The following is a 20,280-nucleotide window of genomic DNA, read 5'->3' on the forward strand; positions in this document are numbered from 1 at the left end:
ATGTGCACCACGATTAAGGTGGTTTATTACCTAATCTCTAAAATTTATGCTTTGTAAAGAAAGAGATACACTGCTCCCTGACTAATTATTCTGGCCTCTGGAACAAAATTAAATTTTTTCCCCCAACCCTCACCAATTAATCTTTTGTCCTCGTTTGAGAAGGTATTGTTACTATATAACCTTATGCTTGGATTACAGTGTAGCTTTCTGAGAGCTGTACCAGATATTAGATACATAAATCTTATGGTTAGATACTGAGGTTGTGCCTTTAGTTTGTTTCAAATTTTTGAAGTCTATATAGCAGCTAAACTTGATTTAAGATCCACCTGTTAACATAGGAATTCCCCCCCCCCCCAAAATCTTGGGAGAGATGAACAGCTTCTTTTTGTTTCTTTCTTTTTCTATTTCGGTATCATTTATTTGACCTCTTTCTGATTGGGATTTTAAGCTCAATATGAAAACATGATTCTTTTTGTACTTTTTTTTTTTTAAGATTTTATTTATTTATTTGACAGAGATCACAAGTAGGCAGAGAGGCAAGCAGAGAGAAAGGGGGAAGCAGACTCCCTCATCAGCAGAGACCCTGATGCGGGACTCGATCCCAGGACCCTGAGATCATGGCCTGAGTTGAAGACAGAGTCTTAACCCACTGAGCCACCCAGGAACCCCGATTCTTTGTGTAGTTAAGAGTTGAGGGAAATTGGAAGGGGAGGTGAACTGTGGACTCTGAAAACAATCTGAGGGTTTTGAAGGGGTGGGAGGTTGGGGTACCAGGTGGTGGGTATTATAGAGGGCACGGATTGCATGGAGCACTGGGTATGGTGAAAAAATAATACTGTTACGCTGAAAAGAAATAAAAAATTAAAAAAAAAAAAAGAGTTCAGAAGCAAAAGCCAGAGAGACCTTCTCCACCATTTGCCAGCTCTATGGTCTCTGGTACATTATTTAAATCCTCTTACACTTTATTTCCTCATCTGTAAAAGGGAGATAATTATAGCTTCTCTCTCCAGTTAGGATTAAGTGAGATGATGTCTATGATGTGCTTACAACCAGGCCTCACCCCTAGAGAACATCGAATACTTGTATTGTTGTTGTTACTGGTCTAGACCAAAATTAATTCAAGAAAGAAGGCAAAAGAAGAACTTAAAGCCCAAGTCCTGTCAGGAGAATGGCGATCTAAGTTGCCTGTGGCTATTACGGAGCGCAGGCTCAGAGGACCCAGGAGTGTCGGCAATAGAGGTGGGCGGTGGGTGGTATCAAAATGAGCATAAAACAGCCTGTTCTGGCGAAAAGTTCCTTTTTATTTACACATTCAGTTTTCAAAAACTCTTCCTTGGTCTCTGTTCACCCCCTCATCCTTCCACATGATAGTCTCCATTCTTTCTAGATTTCTTGTCAGCTAGCTATTGAGTACCTTAAAGCAAATGAAACTGAGCTTAAATGAGCCTTTCTAAGGGGATTTTTTTAACCCCTAAAGATAAAAGTGAAGCACTTCCTGAAGCAAGTGAATATTTGTAGGATATCTGAAACTGCTTTTCAGTGCTCCATGGCTCCGTAGGCCCTATGTTTGACGCTTCTCCATTCCTCTCCCCACTGCCTGGTTCAGATGGGTTCCTGTCTGCCTCATTCCCCTGTGCCGTAGCCCTTCACAGAACAAAACACCACCTCAGGGTGCTAACCGAATGGAGAAGCTTTGATGCTGAGGCCCACTGAACGTAGCGAGCCAACTGTGGTTATTATGCCCAACTTACTTGTTTTTAACCAAGTAAAAAAATCCCATACACCGCAGTGTTTCTCCATCTCTTATCTTCATGAAAACACAAATCTAGAAGAGTCCTTTCTGTTTCAGGCCCTGCTTGAATTTCTCCAAAGAGTAATAGACAATAGAGAGAAAAATAAGATGACAACCATGAATGTAGCCATGGTCATGGCCCCGAATCTCTTCATGTGTCACACACTGGGTTTGAAGTCCAACGAACAGCGAGAATTCGTCATGGCAGCTGGGACAGCTAATATCATGCACTTATTGATTAAGTGTCAACAAGTCCTGTGGACAGTAAGTATATATTTTTTAAGTTCTGTTAATGAGTGGTGATATCTAGTTTCTAAAGTCATTTTAGGTTTAGATTTTCTAAAAAAGCAAGCCAATAGAGGTGATTGCAAGTGTCATTAAAAAAATAAAAAGGATGTCCATGCACCAGAAACAAATCTAACACTGTAAGTTAACGACATTGGAATTAAAATAAAATAATGTCCACTTATTAAATCTCAGTTTTTAAAATAACAGTATTATTTCATTGTTTCAATTTGCTAACTCCTAAAATATTTATTTTTGCTAACGTAATTTCTGAGGATCAATTTTTCCTAGATTATTGCTAGAACCCCATTGGCTTTTATTGGTGAGTTTTTCTTTCTCTTTTGAGGTGAGGCTAGCTGGTTTGTAGAAGGGACTGCAGGTTGGCTAAAAGCTGGGTTGTTGGCAGGTGGCTGCTAAAGGAGCAGCCGACAAGGTCGTGACCCTAATGCCCGAAACCTCAGGCAGTCTCTAATCTTGGCATATAAGGAATAGAAAGTGGCCACTACATCCTTGAACATTACCAAGCCTCTTTTTGAACCTCACTTACACAATGGGAGGTAAATTACTTCATGTACGTGCTCTGTACTCATAGTGAATGAATATTATGATGCATTTTTTGCATATTTAATGAATAGTGCATGGAAAATAGCCTAGTCTTATGATATGGACAAAACCTTGACTTTTCTCCACATTTAAAACATAAAGATAATTATTTCCATAGTTCATAATTTAACCACTTCTCTTTTCTCCCCAAACTTAATTTTATTTCTCCATAGATTCCCAAGTTTATTGTCAACCAAGTGAGGAAGCAAAACAGTGAAAATCATAGAAAAGACAAAAAAGCCATGAAGAAATTGCTGAAGAAAATGGCTTATGACCGAGAGAAATATGAAAAGCAAGATAAGAATACAAGCGATGTAAGAAAAACTTGAAGATATGTATTTATGCAGATTTTTGTTTTTACGATCATGTGCACGAGAAAGAGTTTCGTATGTTTCTGTAGTAGAACTTTCTACACACTTACTGGGCCCTTTGCTAATGCTAAGTTAAAGGCCTCAATAAGGGTAACTGTGCTCCTATGAACAATCAGTAGTAACAGTTGCTCAGGTGTTGGTGACTCAGCATAAGAGCTGTTAATGGGGAACAAAGGAAAATAACAAGACCAGAGTGTCTCAACACACACCCTCCCACAAACACACACAAAGGACTCTGAGGAGACTCCAGGTGCCCACCGAATGTGTAATCTCTACGCAGTAAAGAGTCCCTGTGTGAACCACTGATCTTTTTTCTTCCATTTTCTCATCTGTAAAATGGGGAAAAATAACAAACTCAGATCAGCATATAGGTCAGTGGTTGGTTATGCCTAGCATCCTTTGTGGGTTTCCGTAAGTATGGAAACAGTTCCTCATCAGATCATGTGAAGAATTTGGTGAGATTTATGTTGGAATGAAAAGAATTGAGATGTTTTAAAAGGAAATACCTAAATACCACCATTTACAACCTGCTGTAGGAATATAAGGAATAGGTTTAAAATAATAAAATATGTGTGAAAACACATATATGGAACACATTTACCAAAGCTCTAACTTAAGATCCTGAAATGAAAGGTTTTCTATTGTTCTGTTTATGGTGGAGACAACCCCCTCTAGCCACACCACCATTGAGGTTATTCGGTTACATGCTGACATCTTGTGGAATAATATGGAAGTGCAGTTATCAGCTTGTGGTTTTTGTTTTTTGTTTTTTGGGGTTTTTTGGGCTTTGGCCTACTTAGAAAACCAGTAATTGTAAAATATATATATATATAATAATTTATAACTTAAAAATATATACATTCTATAATATAGAATATAAATATAAATATGTCTATATATCTATAACTATACATATTCTATAAATATGGATAGATATGTATCTTATATATAATACATATTCTATATTATGGCTCTCACCATTACAAAATAATGTATTTTTGGCATGAATATTTTTGGTTCATTTTAAGTACCTTTAAGAACATAAAGTTTAATAAAGGGGAATTGTAAATTGTGTTATATTTTTTTGAGAAAGGGCTTGGTATTGTCATGGGTTAGAAAGGATTTTTGGTGTACCATTTTTGTTTAACTTAGAACAGTTTATTTCTTCTAAAACCATTATACATATGTGTCATCTTGCTTTGTAGCTCTGCTTATTCATATTAACTTAGGTGACTTTATAGCCCTGTCTTTTATAACATGATTCTCTGAGGTACATTATCTGTCTGAGGAAACATTTAGGCTGCTGTACTTTTAAATAATGAAACCATAGACAGAATAATTTAAAAAATTGTATTTTGGATATGAGACGTTGACATGATTTTGTTATCTATAGAGAATTTGTGTTAACTTGGATTTCATTAGTTTGTACTTTGAGTTAATTAGATGAGACTTGGTCTGAGAATTATTTCTGTACTAGTTAGAGGCCACATTGCCATTTTAAGGCCTGGAATTTAAACCTGGATTTACTCATGTATTAAGTATTACTCAGGGAGTAAATCCTGTAGCCTGGGGTACCCTGGACTACAAAACAGGAAGTGGGCATGAGAGAGGCTTCCCTGGGAAGCAGAGCTGAGACGTGAAGAACGTGTAGGTATTATGTAGGCAGCAAATTGAATAGAGAAGTCTCACTGGCCGAGGAGGCCTCCTGACAGAATGGTAGCCCCTAGGTAATCATGACCCGTGATGGTGGTTCATTAGACCTGTCATTTTGGTTGAAAAATTTTAGTCATTTGCCAGAATTTTGTTCAAGGTACTGTCATTTTGTTAGGGAGAATAACAATGCACAGAAAGCGATTATAGAAAAACAACGATGTTATTGGATGGAACATGGGCCATCTACTTTGTTGATTAGCTGCCCAATCCCATTCTGTCTTGGTAGTTTGTGTTTCCTTACTCCCGCTGCCCCCCATATCCTTTGAATATGTAGCATGAAATTATGGACCACAAGACTTACTGGGATATTTTATTTATTTGCTAAACAACTATTTAGTGTATGACTATCATGTGCCAGGCACTGCTCTAGCCACCAGAAAGACGTTATTAAACTAAATAGATGAATATTGCTGTTCTTGTGCAGCTTAAATTCTGTAAATAAGAATTAATGAGTAAATTACCTAGTATGTTAGTATGTGGTAAGTGCTCTAAAATAATAAAGATAGCACAGACAAAAGAGGATTGAGAGAAGGAGCCCCTTGCAATATTCAGTTGGGTAGTCTAGGTATCATTTATATGAAGACATGAAGGAGGGATAGAGAGCTGTGCTAGATGTTTTTCTCAGGAAGCACAGAAGGAGTAGTCTGTCAAAAGCCTTTGAAGCCTGCAGAAGCTTGCTCGGGGTATTTGAGGACCAGCGGAGCTGGCAAGGGGGACGGGAGTATGAGATGAAATCACGGGGACCATGGACCAATGAATTACATAGGGATGTAGTGTTTGTAGGCCGTCTTTTAGGAATTTGAATTGATCCTGAGCAAAGTGGGACCATTGCAAGATTTAAGCAAAGGCTTGAAAATCTATGTTTTAAAATGCTCCCTTAGACTACTGGGTTGAGAATAGACTCTAGGAGAGCCAGCATAGATGGGGAGACCATAAAAGAGGAGAGACCAGGATATTCTTAATGTTTTAAACCAAGTGAGACACCAGGATATTAGCAGTGGAGGCAACGTGTTCAGGTTCTGTGTCTTTTGAAGTTAGAGCCATTGGAATTCCTTCGAGTTGAAGTGATACTAGTTGTAAGAGAAAGAAGTAAAAAGTGGCTCCAAGGTTTTTGGCTCAAGAAATTGGAAGGACAGAGTTGCTCCTTCAATGGGGAAGATCACGGTTTTCAGTTAGGGTGTGTTGAGTGTGAGATTTGTGTTAGAAAAGAAAGTAGGGATGTTTGAGGGTGTTTGGTGGGAAAATGAGGTCATAGGGGCCATTGAGGTGCATGGAGTGGCAGGGGCAGAAGGAAGGCCAGAGTGGGTCTCTAGGGGGAGGCAGGCTTCTATGCTGAGGGAAGTCTTGACCCTAGGAGCTACAGGATTATTTCTGCATTTTTAAGGGTTTTATTTATTTATTTGTCAGAGAGAGAGAGAGAGAGAGAGAGCAAGCTCACAAGCAGGGGGAGTAGCAGGCAGAGGGAGAAACAGGCTCCTTCTGAGCAAGGTGCCTGACGCAGGACTCGATCCCCGGACCTTGGGATCATGACATGAGCCGAAGGCAGGTGCTTAACCGACTGAGCCATCCAGGCGCATTTTAAAGTTTAAAATTTTTATATTTGCATTTTAAAATTTAAAAATTGCTGTGCTATCAGATGAAGGAAAGTTTGGAGCAGTGAAAAATAGCAGGTTACATGGGAGATGCCAGCTAATTTCATTGCTGATGGGAGTGTATAAAATGGTAGGATCCCTTCGGAAAGCAGTTAGTTAGCATCTGGCCAAGGCCTGAAAAGCATGCTCCTCGTTGTATTCAAAAATCCCTTCAATGGGAACAATATGATGTGCAAAGAGTTATGCTTAGGTTATTGTCATATTCTTTATTCCGGCCAGAATTAGAAATAGTCCCAAAAGGATACGATCAGTTAACATATTTTATAGTATATCTGTGTAGTGAAATATCACAGAAATATAAATGTATATATTGACATTGGAAGATATTCCTAGTATGTTAAAGAAAAGCTACAAATCCGTGAATATTGCCATATTCCTAAGGGGTGATAATTGTCCTGAGGTCAGGCACGGTGCTAAGCATTTTGCAAACATCCATCTCATTTAATATTTACAGCAGTTTAATTGAAGTATACGGTATTATTGTCTCATTTTTTATAGATGAGGAAAGTGAGGATCAGCAATCTTAAATAACTTACTGAAGGTTATCTGGATAAGAAGTGGGGAGCTGGAATTTGAAACCGAATCTGGAGGACCTTAAATCTGGTCTCTTTACTCTTAGCCTCTATTTCCTTATGGGGGACAGAAAAACTCTGAAAAGGGTATGTACCCCAGTCCTGGGCTAGTGTGGAGTAACAGAGTGAACATGTATTCTGCCATTACTAACATGTGTTTAATAGATAGCTTGAAACAGTCCAGGGCCCTGCCAACACCCAGCAATGGCACCAGAAGACAGTGTTAAATGCGAGCCACGAGGACCCACCAGATGTGGAAACAAATTGGATATGAAGAATGTAGAATGGGGAGAAATCTAGAATGACTCGCTGATTTTACCTTGGGTGATTTTATCCTTGAGAGAAAGCGTTAAGGAAAAGGAACAGGCTTTGATGAGAAAGTCAGTTTTGGACATTTGTAATTGACTTGCCGGTGTGAAAGTACTTTGGCTACATGGGCCTGAAGCTCAGAAGGCAGCCAGAGCTGGAGGTGTGCTTTTGGGACTTAGCATAGAGATTGTCCTTGAAGCCACAGACACCAATATTTTAGTGGTGAGCCGTGGGAGAGGAGCTGGTAAAAGAGGCAAGACATAATAGGAAGTCAGAGAAAGTGGAAGATTATAGCGTCTTTAGAAGCCCAGGATGAGAGACCAGGGAGGTAAATGAGTTTGGTTAGTAGTACCCCATGCCAGAGAGAGGTTGAGGAAGGTAAACATTGGACAGAGGTCCAGTGAATTTTGCATTTGAAAGGTCACTTCTGACTTTCTCCAAAGCATTGTCAGTAACTATTGATGAAAGAAGCCAGATTGCCAGGCATTGAGGACAAGAGACTGTAGATCATGAAAATTCACCAAGGTAATATTTTTTAAAGCATTCTGCATGCTGTTATTCTTAACTACACATAATCAGGATTCATGCTTTTGAGACTTGCTTGACTAGATAAATTAATAGTTTGAACCAGGTTGAAAGGGATATAATCTACTTAATAAGGCAGATGCTTTTAATGACTACAGTGTATTAATTGCTTGATACAAATGTGACTTTCTTGAGTACTAAAGACACATCAATTGCAGCAGGAGGAAACACTTGGTGAAAACAACAAAAACATAATCATTTTGTGATAGCCTTCAACTTGCAGTTGGGATTGCTATTACGCATACAAACACACACACAAGCCTGTGTACCCATGCATACACACCACATCATCTACCAGAAGTCGTGTGGCTTGAGGATCTGGTTCTAGCTCTGCCATTAGTGAGACATTAATGACAAATCATTTTATCTCTCTGGGCCTTTCTTTCCTCTATAAAATGAGGGGTAAGACCAGATTAATGCTGTCTCATCCAAAGTTTGCTATAGAGTCATTGGTAGAAGTATTTTTTATAAAACATGACTGGGCCATTCCCTGAACCCATTGAGTCAGAATCTCTCAGAGCAAAACCTTGTATAAAAACTGTAAGTATGATCCCCCACCATTTGGTATGTATGTGTGTATAAACATATATTTAATTGTATCATGGAATTTTTCTTATCTATACATGAAAACAGAGTACTATATGAACTCCATAAACCTATCACCAATGATCAAACCTGTTTTTCTAATCTCATCCCATTCTGTCTCCCATAACTTGTTTCCTTTTAGTATTTTTAAGGAAATCACAGACATTCCATCATTTCCCCCATAATTACCTCAAATTGCATCTCTGCCCAATAAGGATCTAGGGCAGCTTTGATGAGCAGCTGGTTATAAATTGCTGAATCATGCAGGTTTCAAGTTCATTGTGGACTTCGATCTGTATAATTTTTCTATCGTCATTTGTCATTCAGGCTCATCTTTCAAAGTAAAGGGAAGTGGTACTTTTTTAAAGGCTCATTTATTTATTTGAGAGAGAGAGAGAGAGAGCATGACCAGGAGGGTCAGAGGGAGAGGAAGAGAGTATCCCAAGCAGACTGCACCCAGCACAGAACAGGACATGGGGCTTGATCTCACCACCATGAGATCAAGATCATGACCTCAGCCGAAACCAAGAGCTGGGTGCTCAACTGATGTACCACCCAGGCACCCTGGGAAGCTGTACATTTATGAGAAAGAGATTTTACAAAATAAACCGAGTTTCTCACATTTTCCTTCATTTGTGGAGGGAATGTTCCCTCTGTGGTCAACTTCAGTTTTAACCTAGGATGATCTCACGTCACACCCTTAGTTTACTGTTGAGGAACTCAATTCTTAGAGAGCTTACATGACTTGCTAAAAGTCCAAGATGATCTTATAACATTTTAACATTTAGGGCTTCGGGCATGGAAAAGAAATCTGTTGCTGCTGCTTTCTGCCATTCTTCTCCAGAAGAATCCCAGAGTTGGCAGCAGTGTAATGTTGAGTCTGTGTTGCTTATAGCTAGAGGTGCATGGCTTTGGTCACAACTCTGTCTAGAATTCCATCTCTGGTTTCACTTAACAGCTCTGAGCTCAGAACATCATTGTAGGTATTGTTTAAAGCATCTGCTTTAGGTCTGGAAACAGTGTCTGGATTTACTTGGGGACTCACATGGAAAATCAAATTATAATATCAAGCACAAAATCTTGTTTCTTTTTAAGATATTCTGTGATTTTTTTATAGTGCAAAAAATACCAGTTAAAAGAGAAAAATATCAACTTAATTTCATTGTAAATTAAATGCATCCTACTTTAGAAATTATTTCAGGTTCTTCTTTAAAAGTCTTTGAATCTGAGTTGGATAAAAGTTTAAGCATTTGAATGATAAAGAGCCAGTTATAATCAGGACTTAGGCAGTTCAAGATAGTGGAGAATGCCTTCGATATTTCCATCTCCAATCAGACTAAGGTGATGAATATGCCATTTTAGTTTAAGATACCTTGCTAAAATGTCCTTGTTTAATTTCCTAAAATATGTGTTATATTCTTTTTCTTAAGAAAGTTGTATTTCCAGTTGGCCCTTTTGATGATAAAAGATTTTTCTGTAGCATTAAAAATGTCAGCTTTACATTTAACTTAGCTTTTAATGACAAATAGAAGGAATAATATCACTTTTAAAGGTCTGACCTCGAATTTCTAGAGTGCAAAAATACAAGCAATGTGGTGTTTCATCTACATGTTACAAAGAAATACTAAAATCATTTTCTATTTGACCAAATAAGAAGAAATAAAATCTTATTTTTAAAAATATACTTTAGTTCAATATATAAAACATCGGAGGACCCTATGAGATTATTTTCTCCATTATAACAGTTTTTGTATGCATAAGAGATTATTATTTTGCAAGTTGTAAAATCCTTTGTGACTAATTTTGATGGTGTGTTAGTGAAATATTTCTCTTCTCTAGTCTTGCTGTATATCACTTAACTTCAGCTCACCAGCATGCCAAAAATAAATACATTAAAAAAATAAGAGAGTCACAGCTGTTAAGTAAAAAAAAACCAAAAAAACAAAAAAACAAGAAGGTTACAAAGATTATACTATTCACAGATTCAGTTATTACTATAGCTCAAGTTAAGAACAGAGTGGCTTAATGATCAAGCATGTTGTTTCTCTTCAAAGCTTGGCAGCTCAGTGTAATCAGTATACTAATAGCTAGAGTATTTGATACAGCATGATTCTGATGCTTAATGGTGGTTGTCATACACCATTTAAATTGGAGCTTTGGCGTCATTTCTTGTTTACTGTCTTTAGCAAATATCATTTGGCCACCCTTGTCAAGTTTTCTGGAAAATTTTCCAGAAACAACTTCTAAACTCTTCGTCTTTAATCGTTCTATCTGTCAGTTAGACACAGTTCTCCAACAGTGAAGGGCATGGCAGATTCAAGGTGAGTCACACCCTTCTATGTGTGCACTATTGCAAATATTTGGATGGGATAGCGTTACAACAGAAATGAACACTCAAGAATCATTCCTGTCTGTATGCTCACATGAACCCACATACACACACATAATCGCACACACACCTTCCCCACTAGAACAGTCTCCTTAGTCGTCAGGGAATGTGGCCAGTCAACCTGGAAAGGCACTCTGCCATTGTTGGCCCAGAGGGAAGGTTTCCACAGGCACTGATACTCCAGTTCTATGGGAAAGGAGTCAAAATAGCAGTATAGTCCATAGTTTGGGAAGGGCTAAAGCTGATCCAGAACTGGCCTAGCTTCTCTCCCTACTCACTGAGGGGAAGGTGTGAGAAAGTGTAGTTTCACAGCCAGAAGGAACTTGGCCCCAATGCTTGTCCCCATCTGCTGGCAAGAGCCACGATACGGCGATCCCGTGACACATCACACAGCCATGGGAACTCTTGAGTGTCCTCAGAAGCTTGTCCCTGAACCTCTTCCTTCCAAACCCTATCAGAGAGACTCTGGATTCCTGGGTCACGTGGACTGTGCGTGGGTGTAACCCCCAACACTACACCGACCTCAGTGTGGTGTTTTAAGGAGAAGCATGGTCATGCTCTCTCAAGCACAATCTCTGAACTCACTTAGAAGCTGTGGGCCACGGCCACAGTCCTGGAGGCCTTCAGTTCTTCTTGGGGGCCTTCTGGGAAAAGTGGCAGCATCCTCAAGCAGGTGACTGGTGACTCCCTGCGGGTGGGAGTACGTGACTGAAGTATTTCTTGTAACATCTTTAATTCCTTCCTTCCTCTCTTTTCAGTAGGAGAGGAAATACCATGCGATAGATGGAGGCTACTTGTTTCTTTTAGAAACATTTTAGAAAATGTTCCTAAGGTGGCCTTTTTTGCTGTTTAGGAGATACACATTGGTGTATGTTATTTTATTCTAGAGAAATAACTACTGTGTTGGCATCGCTGTCTTAGAGGTATTCTTGAGAAATACATCTAATCCATAAATGTTTGCTGGCTGGCTCTGGCTGTGACTCAGCTGTGTGGGGTGTGACTAGCATGCAGGTGTCATGTAGTAGAATCCCATCACAGACAAGTCCCCAGCTGTGACTCAGCTGTGTGGTGTGTAGCTAGCATGCAGATGTCATATAGTAGAATCCCATCACAGACGAGTCTCCAGCTGTGACTCAACTGTGTGGGGTGTGACTAGCATGCAGGTGTCGTGTAGTAGAATCCCATCACAGATGAGTCTCCAGCTGTGACTCAGCTGTGTGGGGTGTGACTAGCATGCAGGTGTCATGTAGTAGAATCCCATCACAGACGAGTCTCAGCTGTGTGTGGTGTGACTAGCATGCAGGTGTCATGTAGTAGAATCCCATCACAGACGAGTCTCCAGCTGTGACTCAGCTGTGTGGGGTGTAACTAGCATGCAGGTGTCGTGTAGTAGAATCCCATCACAGACGAGTCTCCAGCTGTGACTCAGCTGTGTGGGGTGTAACTAGCATGCAGGTGTCGTGTAGTAGAATCCCATCACAGACGAGTCTCCAGCTGTGACTCAGCTGTGTGGGGTGTGACTAGCATGCAGGTGTCATGTAGTAGAATCCCATCACAGACGAGTCTCAGCTGTGACTCAGCTGTGTGTGGTGTGACTAGCATGCAGGTGTCATGTAGTAGAATCCCATCACAGACGAGTCTCCAGCTGTGACTCAGCTGTGTGGGGTGTGACTAGCATGCAGGTGTCGTGTAGTAGAATCCCATCACAGACGAGTCTCCAGCTGTGACTCAGCTGTGTGGGGTGTGACTAGCATGCAGGTGTCATGTAGTAGAATCCCATCACAGACGAGTCTCCAGCTGTGACTCAGCTGTGGGGTGTAACTAGCATGCAGGTGTCATGTAGTAGAATCCCATCACAGACGAGTCTCCAGCTGTGACTCAGCTGTGTGGGGTGTGACTAGCATGCAGGTGTCATGTAGTAGAATCCCATCACAGACGAGTCTCCAGCTGTGACTAAGCTGTGTGGGGTGTGACTAGCATGCAGGTGTCATGTAGTAGAATCCCATCACAGACGAGTCTCCAGCTGTGACTCAGCTGTGTGGTATGTAACTAGCATGCAGGTGTCGTGTAGTAGAATCCCATCACAGACGAGTCTCCAGCTGTGACTCAGCTGTGTGGTATGTAACTAGCATGCAGGTGTCGTGTAGTAGAATCCCATCATAAGCGAGTTTCAGGAGAAGGAGGAAATTCTTTTTGACTCTGTGGATCGTGGCAGGTTCTATGGAGTTTGATATATTTGAGTTGGGCTAGAAGATATCACAGGAGAGGAGTAGAACATACATAAAGATAAGAAAGCCTGGGTGTTCATAGCAAATTTCAGTTGGCCTTTTTAACCCAAACCATAGAACGTAGTGCAGGAACAGTGTGGTGGGGGAAGGCAGGGAGCAGAGATAGGTTATCATGTCCCTGAATTCTCTGGCAGTGTATTTTTTCCAGATCAGTTGGGTTTTGTAACTCATTTCTTGGGGACCTTCTAAATGCAAAAACTTAATTATTATCCTCTTACTTCACTTTATTTTTTTTAAAGATTTTTAAAATTTTTATTTATTTGACAGAGAGAAACACAGTGAGAGAAAGAACACAAGCAGGGGAAGTGGGAGAGGGAGAGGTAGGCTTCCCATGGAGCAGAAAGCCCAATGCAGGGCTCGATCCCAGGGTCCTGGGATCATGACCTGAGCCAAAGGCAGATGCTTAATGACTGAGCCACCCAGGCGCTCCAACTTCTACTTCACTTTATATGTCAACCTCGAGTTGCCTGCCTTTTTGATATTTTAGGTCTGGAGAAGATGTAATTATGGGAGACAGTTTTTGTCACTTTTTTTTTTGCCAAAGAAAATGTGTATGTAAGGATACCTGGTTCTATGACTTAAGTAGTTCTCGTTCTTAAACGAGTGTGAAGTATTTGGGTGTCCGCAAACCCTAGCCTGCCATTCAGGGCCCTCCATAATGTAATAATAGACTAATAGGATCCAAAATACCAATAATTGTATCTTAATTGAACGGACAAAGTGGATTAGGGTTTTATGGACACAGACTTGGTGCTTCAACTGTTGATATTACAATTCTGCTCCAACATTTGTGTTTTCTGCCAGCTTATTGTTTTCCATCTCCTAGGAAGAAACAAACAGGTGAGACCAGGCCAGCAGGTAGAATGAGCACAGTGGGATCTAGGTTAGTGACGGAACCCAAGGCAACAGGGCATGGAGCATGATCCCTGAGTTAGAAGATACACCATTGATTTAATCCCGGCTTGTGAAAGAAAAAAAAAGGTACATGACCACCTGAAGGTGCCCCATCCATTGTAAGAAGAAGCTCATTTTTCAGTGTTAGAAATGAAAATAAATTGTCACAGAATCAAAGAAAAAAGGAAGTTAGATTTGCATCATAGGGGAGAGCCAGAGGTGAGAGATTAGACTGTTATCAGATCAAGATATATGCCCCCAAAATGGAAAGTCAGCAAAGCAAGCCCAGGGGCCGGCTGAATGGGAGGGAAGCAGGTGTCGAGGGGTCTGGGAATGGACTGGGATTGGGACGTCCTTCAGGGATAGGGTTGAGCACATAACCCTCAGGAAGGGAAGTTAAAGGACGTTAGGAACGGGGTCTCTCTTCCACCAGGATGGCCAGCGGGCATTCCTGGAAGCATTGTCGGTCTTTGGCTGGAAGGAATGCTCCTGTGTCCCTTCCCTGAGGGCTCAGGGGAGGACAGCAGAGTCTCGCACATGGGTGTGAGGCCCTCTGCCATGTCTCCACAGATTTAAGAGGTGCTTATGCACTTTGGGGAGCAAAGCCATGGTTTGAAATGATCCCACACTTCCTTGTGTGGTCTTGGATGAGTACCGCTTCTTTGTTACTCTTGCACCACATTCCACAGGTTACTGAGAAGAAAGTGTAGCTCTCTCAGAACCACCTCCCTTTTGATGTGATCTGATTCTAAAGCCATGTTGTTCTTATTGAACTTCGAGAGGAATCACCTTAATTCTATTCATGGTATATCCATGCTTTATGTTGGGGTGGGGGTAAGATCATGTACATTACAAAAAAAAATAAAGTATTGTGAGCACAAAATAATAGTGGGTACTAAAAGACTTCTGTCTTACTTATCTCCCAGGTAAGTAGACCTAGCCCAATGCTTGATTCTCAGTTAATACTTGGTAAATTTCAGTTTAATGAAACAGAGTTTTATAGTATTATTCACTTTAAGCAGAATTTGTGCATGCTCTTTGTCCTAAGGTCTGTTCATGACATATAGTTGTAAATAATAAATTACTATATATTGTAGTGGAAGGATTAGGAATTAATTAAACCTGGTATTTCAAATGCCCTAGACGATATTTTGATATTGCAGTCCTCAAAGTCTTTCACGGACATCTCACCAAACACCCAAACAGTTCTTAACATCTATAGGCATAAGATTTGGAATTGGTCATCTGAAGTTCAAAGTGTGTGGTCCCAGTGTAAGCCTCACAGCCAAGCCAGAAGCAGACATGCTACAGATGGATAGAAAAGCATGTTATGTTTTTTTCAAGGATGCTCAGGAACAGAAATTTCTGTCAGATTTGGTCAGTGCATGGGAAGATTTTTTTTTTTAAATGCATACATTGCAGTAGCACACAAAGTAACTTCTTTCTGATTCAATTTCATAAATGGCTACATGAAGAAGCACTCTCTAGTAGATAATACTCAGAAATCAGCACTTAATATGGCAGTAATGGTTATTGCTGTCATTCTTTACATCTTTAAAAATAATTAAGCATTACTGCATAGGCATTATAAAGTTCCCCTATCACCATTAAGAGGATATTTGAGGTTTGATGTAATTTAGCAAATTGCATTATACAGTAGTTAAGGTTTTTATGTAGTGAAGTGAAATGCGTAGCAGTTAAGCACACTTCCCATATAATGCCTTGTACGGAGCTACATGTCCCAGCTGCTGCCAGCTTTGTTCCAGTGTCATCATTGCTTTGCAGGCTGACGTTCCTGAGGGAGTGATTCGAGTGCAAGCTCCCCATCTTTCGAAAGTTTCCATGGCAATACAGCTAACAGAAGAACTGAAAGCCAGTGATGTACTTGCCAGGTTTCTCAGCCAAGAAAGGTAGAGGCCTGTTTTGTTTTAATCATTGCATAGTATAACTCACACACTCATGTGCGCGGTCTCCCTTCCCCCTCTAACACACACATGCACATGCACACAGGCGTGCACACACACACACACACACACACACAAAACTAGGGGTGATGGGAGGTACTTCACCGTTTTGTCTTCCCCACAGAAAAGAAGAACAGACTTAGTAATTAGACAGTTGGAACGAGCTGGGTTCATGTGAGGTAGTTGGTGGGCAAGTTGACCCTGTTGGGCTCAGGCTGTCCGAGCTTGCCTTCACTGTGCCTGCAATGGGCTTGGCACATGAGAGCACTCAATATTCTTTCCAGAAGGTGTGGATTGGAGGTTAATTACTCTGTGGGGACTGTTAGGAAAATAACTAAATAAGATACAGTGGGATTAAAACCAACAAACAAAATACAACTTTTTCTGAAATATAATTAATAGAAAGAGATGCTGAAATTGAAAAGCAAGGTCTGAAGAATCGAAAGAGGACAGGCAGTCCCCGGAGCTTTGAGGTCTTCTGGACACAGAGCACACTGTCCCTGTTAGGGACAACCGAGCCTTCTCATCTGTTCTGGTGCTGCTGGGGTAGGAGGAGTCTTCTGGTAGCCTTTGGCATTCCTGATAATATTAGAGCATATGCTTTCTTTGACATCTTACAATAGCTTTTCTTAAATTTTAGAGGTTTAACAAGTAAAAGGTTTAACCTTTAACAAGGTTTTCAGTTTTTATCCTTCTAATTCTTATTTTTTAATTTTTTAATTATTTTTAAATTTTTAATGTTACGTTAGTCTCCATACAGTGTATATTGCATGGAGCACTGGGTGTTATACTACATCAGAAACTAGTAATTCTTATTATTTTTAAACTGAAGTTATTATTTTAATGATTTCTTCCCTCATTTCTGCTCATTGAAAATTAAACTTTTCAAAAGGGATATCTGGGGCACTGGCCTCTTAGCTTATGAATTAGTCTTCGATAGAATGTCATGTCTGCATTGTAACGTTCAAGGGCATCAGTGAAGTTTTCTGCCAAAACCTCTCCAGTGTGAATACAGTACCACGAGTATTTAATATGCCTCTGCTCTGTTTAAGGCCCTCTGCTAGATGTCAGAAGGGGTATAAAGATGTATTTTAAAGTCTCTTCCCTCAGGGTTTATAAATTGGGAGAAGAGATGAGCCTGAGCAGTAACAGATGGTGGGGAAATAGAAAAGAAGCTTATTGGTCGTATCTGAGCTTTCGGTAAGCCAGCACCAACTCCCCTCTCAACAGTACTGCGAAGTAAGCACTAGTACTACTCCTGTTTTACTGAGAAGAAAACCGAGACTTTGCAAGGTCATGCATTTGATAGGTGGTGGAGCTAAATTCCAAATGTATGGTGGTTTCCATTACCAAAGGCTGCCCTTTAAACACCCTCCCTACAAGCCAGGGTCTAGCAACCGTCATGGATCTGGGGCCATTGGAGCAGAGTCTCAGAGGAGATGGAATTTTAGGAAATAAAGCCCTGAAGCAGTTACAGGTCTTTGCTCCCTAAAGGGTGTCTCTGCTTCATGAAATCAGTCCACTTCCTCTCTGCTTCCTGCTGTGACCTAGTAATACCAACTCTTGCCAATCTGCTCACCAGGGATAACTGCCCATCTTCTCCCAGATCTTCTTACCTGAAGATCGTCTGGCCAGACTTCAGATGCCTAAGCAGGTCTTTCAGCCTAGACATAGTTAATTTACACAGCATTTACTCTAAGGACCCAAGTGTTCAGTTGAGTCTACGTTTATTGCTGTCCTTGCGGATGATGGAAGAGGTGACTATGGAGTCGACTGTGACTATAATATTTAGGGTATAGCACGATTGCTGTAGAAAGCACCAGGTTTGTGACAATAATTCTCTGCATATTTAGATTTTCTGCTCAGGGTGCTGTTATTAAGTAAGCATTTGCTGCCCCCTGGAATGGAATCTGTTTTTCTACCTCCTCCCTTTGCCCTATCCTGCTCTACCCAGAGGGACATCTGGTAAACATCTCTGTCCACTGTTTACCCCCCACCCCCAAACATTCCTCAGCTCCTTTCTCTATGCTTGGGGATGCTGAAGGCAGAGGATTTGGATCCAGCTTTAATGGATGTCAGCTTTTCCTCTTTCTTTCCTTCCTTCCTTCTTTCTTTCTTTCTTTCAGATTTTATTTATTATTTATTTGACAGATAGAGATCACAAGTAGGCAGAGAGGCAGGCAGAGAGAGAGGAAGGGAAGCAGGCTCTCTTCCGAGCAGCGAGCCCAATGCAGGGCTTGATCCCAGGACTCTGGGATCGTGACCTGAGCTGAAGGCAGAGGCTTTAACCCACTAAGCCACCCAGGTGCCCCAGCTTTTCCTGGTTCTTTTTAAGCTAGATTTATAATCTCTTTAAGTCTCAAGCTTTTTATTTGTAAGAGTGGACCATAACAGGACTTGCATTATAATCTTGTCATAATGAACCAGGAAAATGACCATGAAGTGCATTAGCACTATCTATTTGGGCCATATAAGTGAAGTTCTCCATAAGTGTTTATATATATGTTCTCTCCCACCACGTTCTCTTCTTCCCCCCACTCACATTCCATCAGCCCAGGGGCAGTTGGAAACCCTCCCTCCCTCATCCTTTCCCTCCCCTACTTTCTTCACCAAAGACAAGAACACATGAATGACATAAAGTGAATATACAATAAATTTCACATTTACTCACCAGTTTTTAAAAAGGCTATTGCCATTTCTTTAATTATGGATTTGTTCATTAGCATTATGCAAAGCTTGTATTTCCCAGGAAATCCAGTTTTGTGTGTGTGTGCGCGCGCGTGTGTGCGTGTGCGTGTGCGTGTGTGTGTTTAAAGTAGAACAAGAACACAGATACTGGAGAAACAATCTGAGAGCAATATCTAATTCATTCTCACCCCCCACACAAGTCTCCCAAAACATTCAGCTTACTTTTCATAGAAATAATGACTCTTTTTATATTCAAAGTTTATTGCATTACGTGCTATATTACAAATAAAATAATTATTATTTAATTTTAAAAACAAGCATACACCGGTTTGGAATAAAGGGAGCTGTCTCTTGGTTAGCATACAACTCGGCAGGTGGCTTTTAACTATGGGGGCGTGTGCAGCCCCAAGTGTCTATCATGTTCCAGACAGCAGAGTAGTTGAGTTGGATAACCCGGAAGAGTCATGGGATCGGTGGGTTAGGAGAGCTTTTACTGTGCCATATGTAATGGTTTGAATAAAAGTCAGATCTGCTTTTCTCTTCACAGTTCCAGGTCTTCGGGGCCTTACAGAAGTGGTTCACAAACCCTTCTGTGCATCACAGTCTGCCTAGGAGCATTTGAAAAACTGATTCTTTGGCTTGATCTAGACATAAAAAATCAGTTTCTAGAGCTCTGGGTCTGAATTTTTAGCAGGTTTCTCAGGCAATTTGTATACAGCATTTTGGAAACCACTGAATTTTACTGATTTTTATTATTTGAACCCAAAGTTCTAGAAGAGTTTATTCTTTGAAGAACGTAACTCTGTAAATGCATCTCTTCCTTTTGAAACCTTCAAAATGACTATTTGCTTCCTACTTTGAGTATGTGTAACCCCTGTACCTGAATGGCCAGCACCGGAAGGGTTATGAACCATGTCCTATTCTTTACATTCATCTTGTATGCTGGGGCAGTTGTCAGCAAACACATGATAGATACTTACTGAATAAATGCAGTGTGAAAACCGAGGTGGAAATATTACTTTTTGTAGTTTTAGGAGGCTCTTTCTGGCCCCTATGCAAAGTAGTTGATCAAATTGATAATTATATTGGCAGCTACAACATTATGTTACTTTTCTTTTTGATTTTACAAATTTAGATGCTGATGTATTATTTTGCCCTCAGATGTATGAGTCCATTTGTTTATTTTAATTTACAGGTGTGACATTTTTATTACCTATTTGGCACACTTAACAGATGGGAAAATACAAACGTTAGATAATTACAGTGTGTCTAAGTTATGAATTTCCCATACAAGCCAGAATTCCCCAAGCACATTAAAGTGATTTACTTGCAAGCTGCTTGATGATAGAACTAATCAGTTTGTTTTGTCCCTAATAGTGGGATTGCCCAGACTCTTAAGAAAGGAGAAGTTTTTTTGTATGAAATTGGAGGAAATATTGGTAAGCACATTTTGTTTCTCTCTGTGTTACATATGCTGATTTGACATTGCCAATGGTTATTATTTATATCTTTGAAGAGAAAAAAAAATCAGAAGTTAAATATAGCATGCTTTAGATAGTCGATGAATTTTCTGGTCTCCCGACTTTTCAG

At 40.3% G+C, this 20,280-nt stretch overlaps 1 protein-coding gene across 5 annotated transcripts in view; it reads left to right on the top strand.

Moving 5' to 3' along the window:
• The window catches only part of ARHGAP18 (Rho GTPase activating protein 18), a 194,347-nt gene that overhangs the window by 171,343 nt on the left and 2,724 nt on the right, over positions 1–20,280 (top strand). For 4 of the 5 annotated variants that reach the window (XM_044249111.1, XM_044249101.1, XM_044249119.1 and 1 more), the window contains 4 exons: positions 1,850–2,056; positions 2,854–2,994; positions 15,824–15,948; positions 20,068–20,129. In XM_044249111.1, coding sequence (XP_044105046.1) covers positions 1,850–2,056; positions 2,854–2,994; positions 15,824–15,948; positions 20,068–20,129 — 535 coding nt within the window. The remainder of the gene's footprint in view (positions 1–1,849; positions 2,057–2,853; positions 2,995–15,823; positions 15,949–20,067; positions 20,130–20,280) is intronic. The other variant, XM_044249136.1, reaches the window with a different exon arrangement.

Source organism: Neovison vison, chromosome 1 (assembly GCF_020171115.1).
Source record: "Neovison vison isolate M4711 chromosome 1, ASM_NN_V1, whole genome shotgun sequence".
Lineage (NCBI taxonomy): Eukaryota > Metazoa > Chordata > Mammalia > Carnivora > Mustelidae > Neogale > Neogale vison.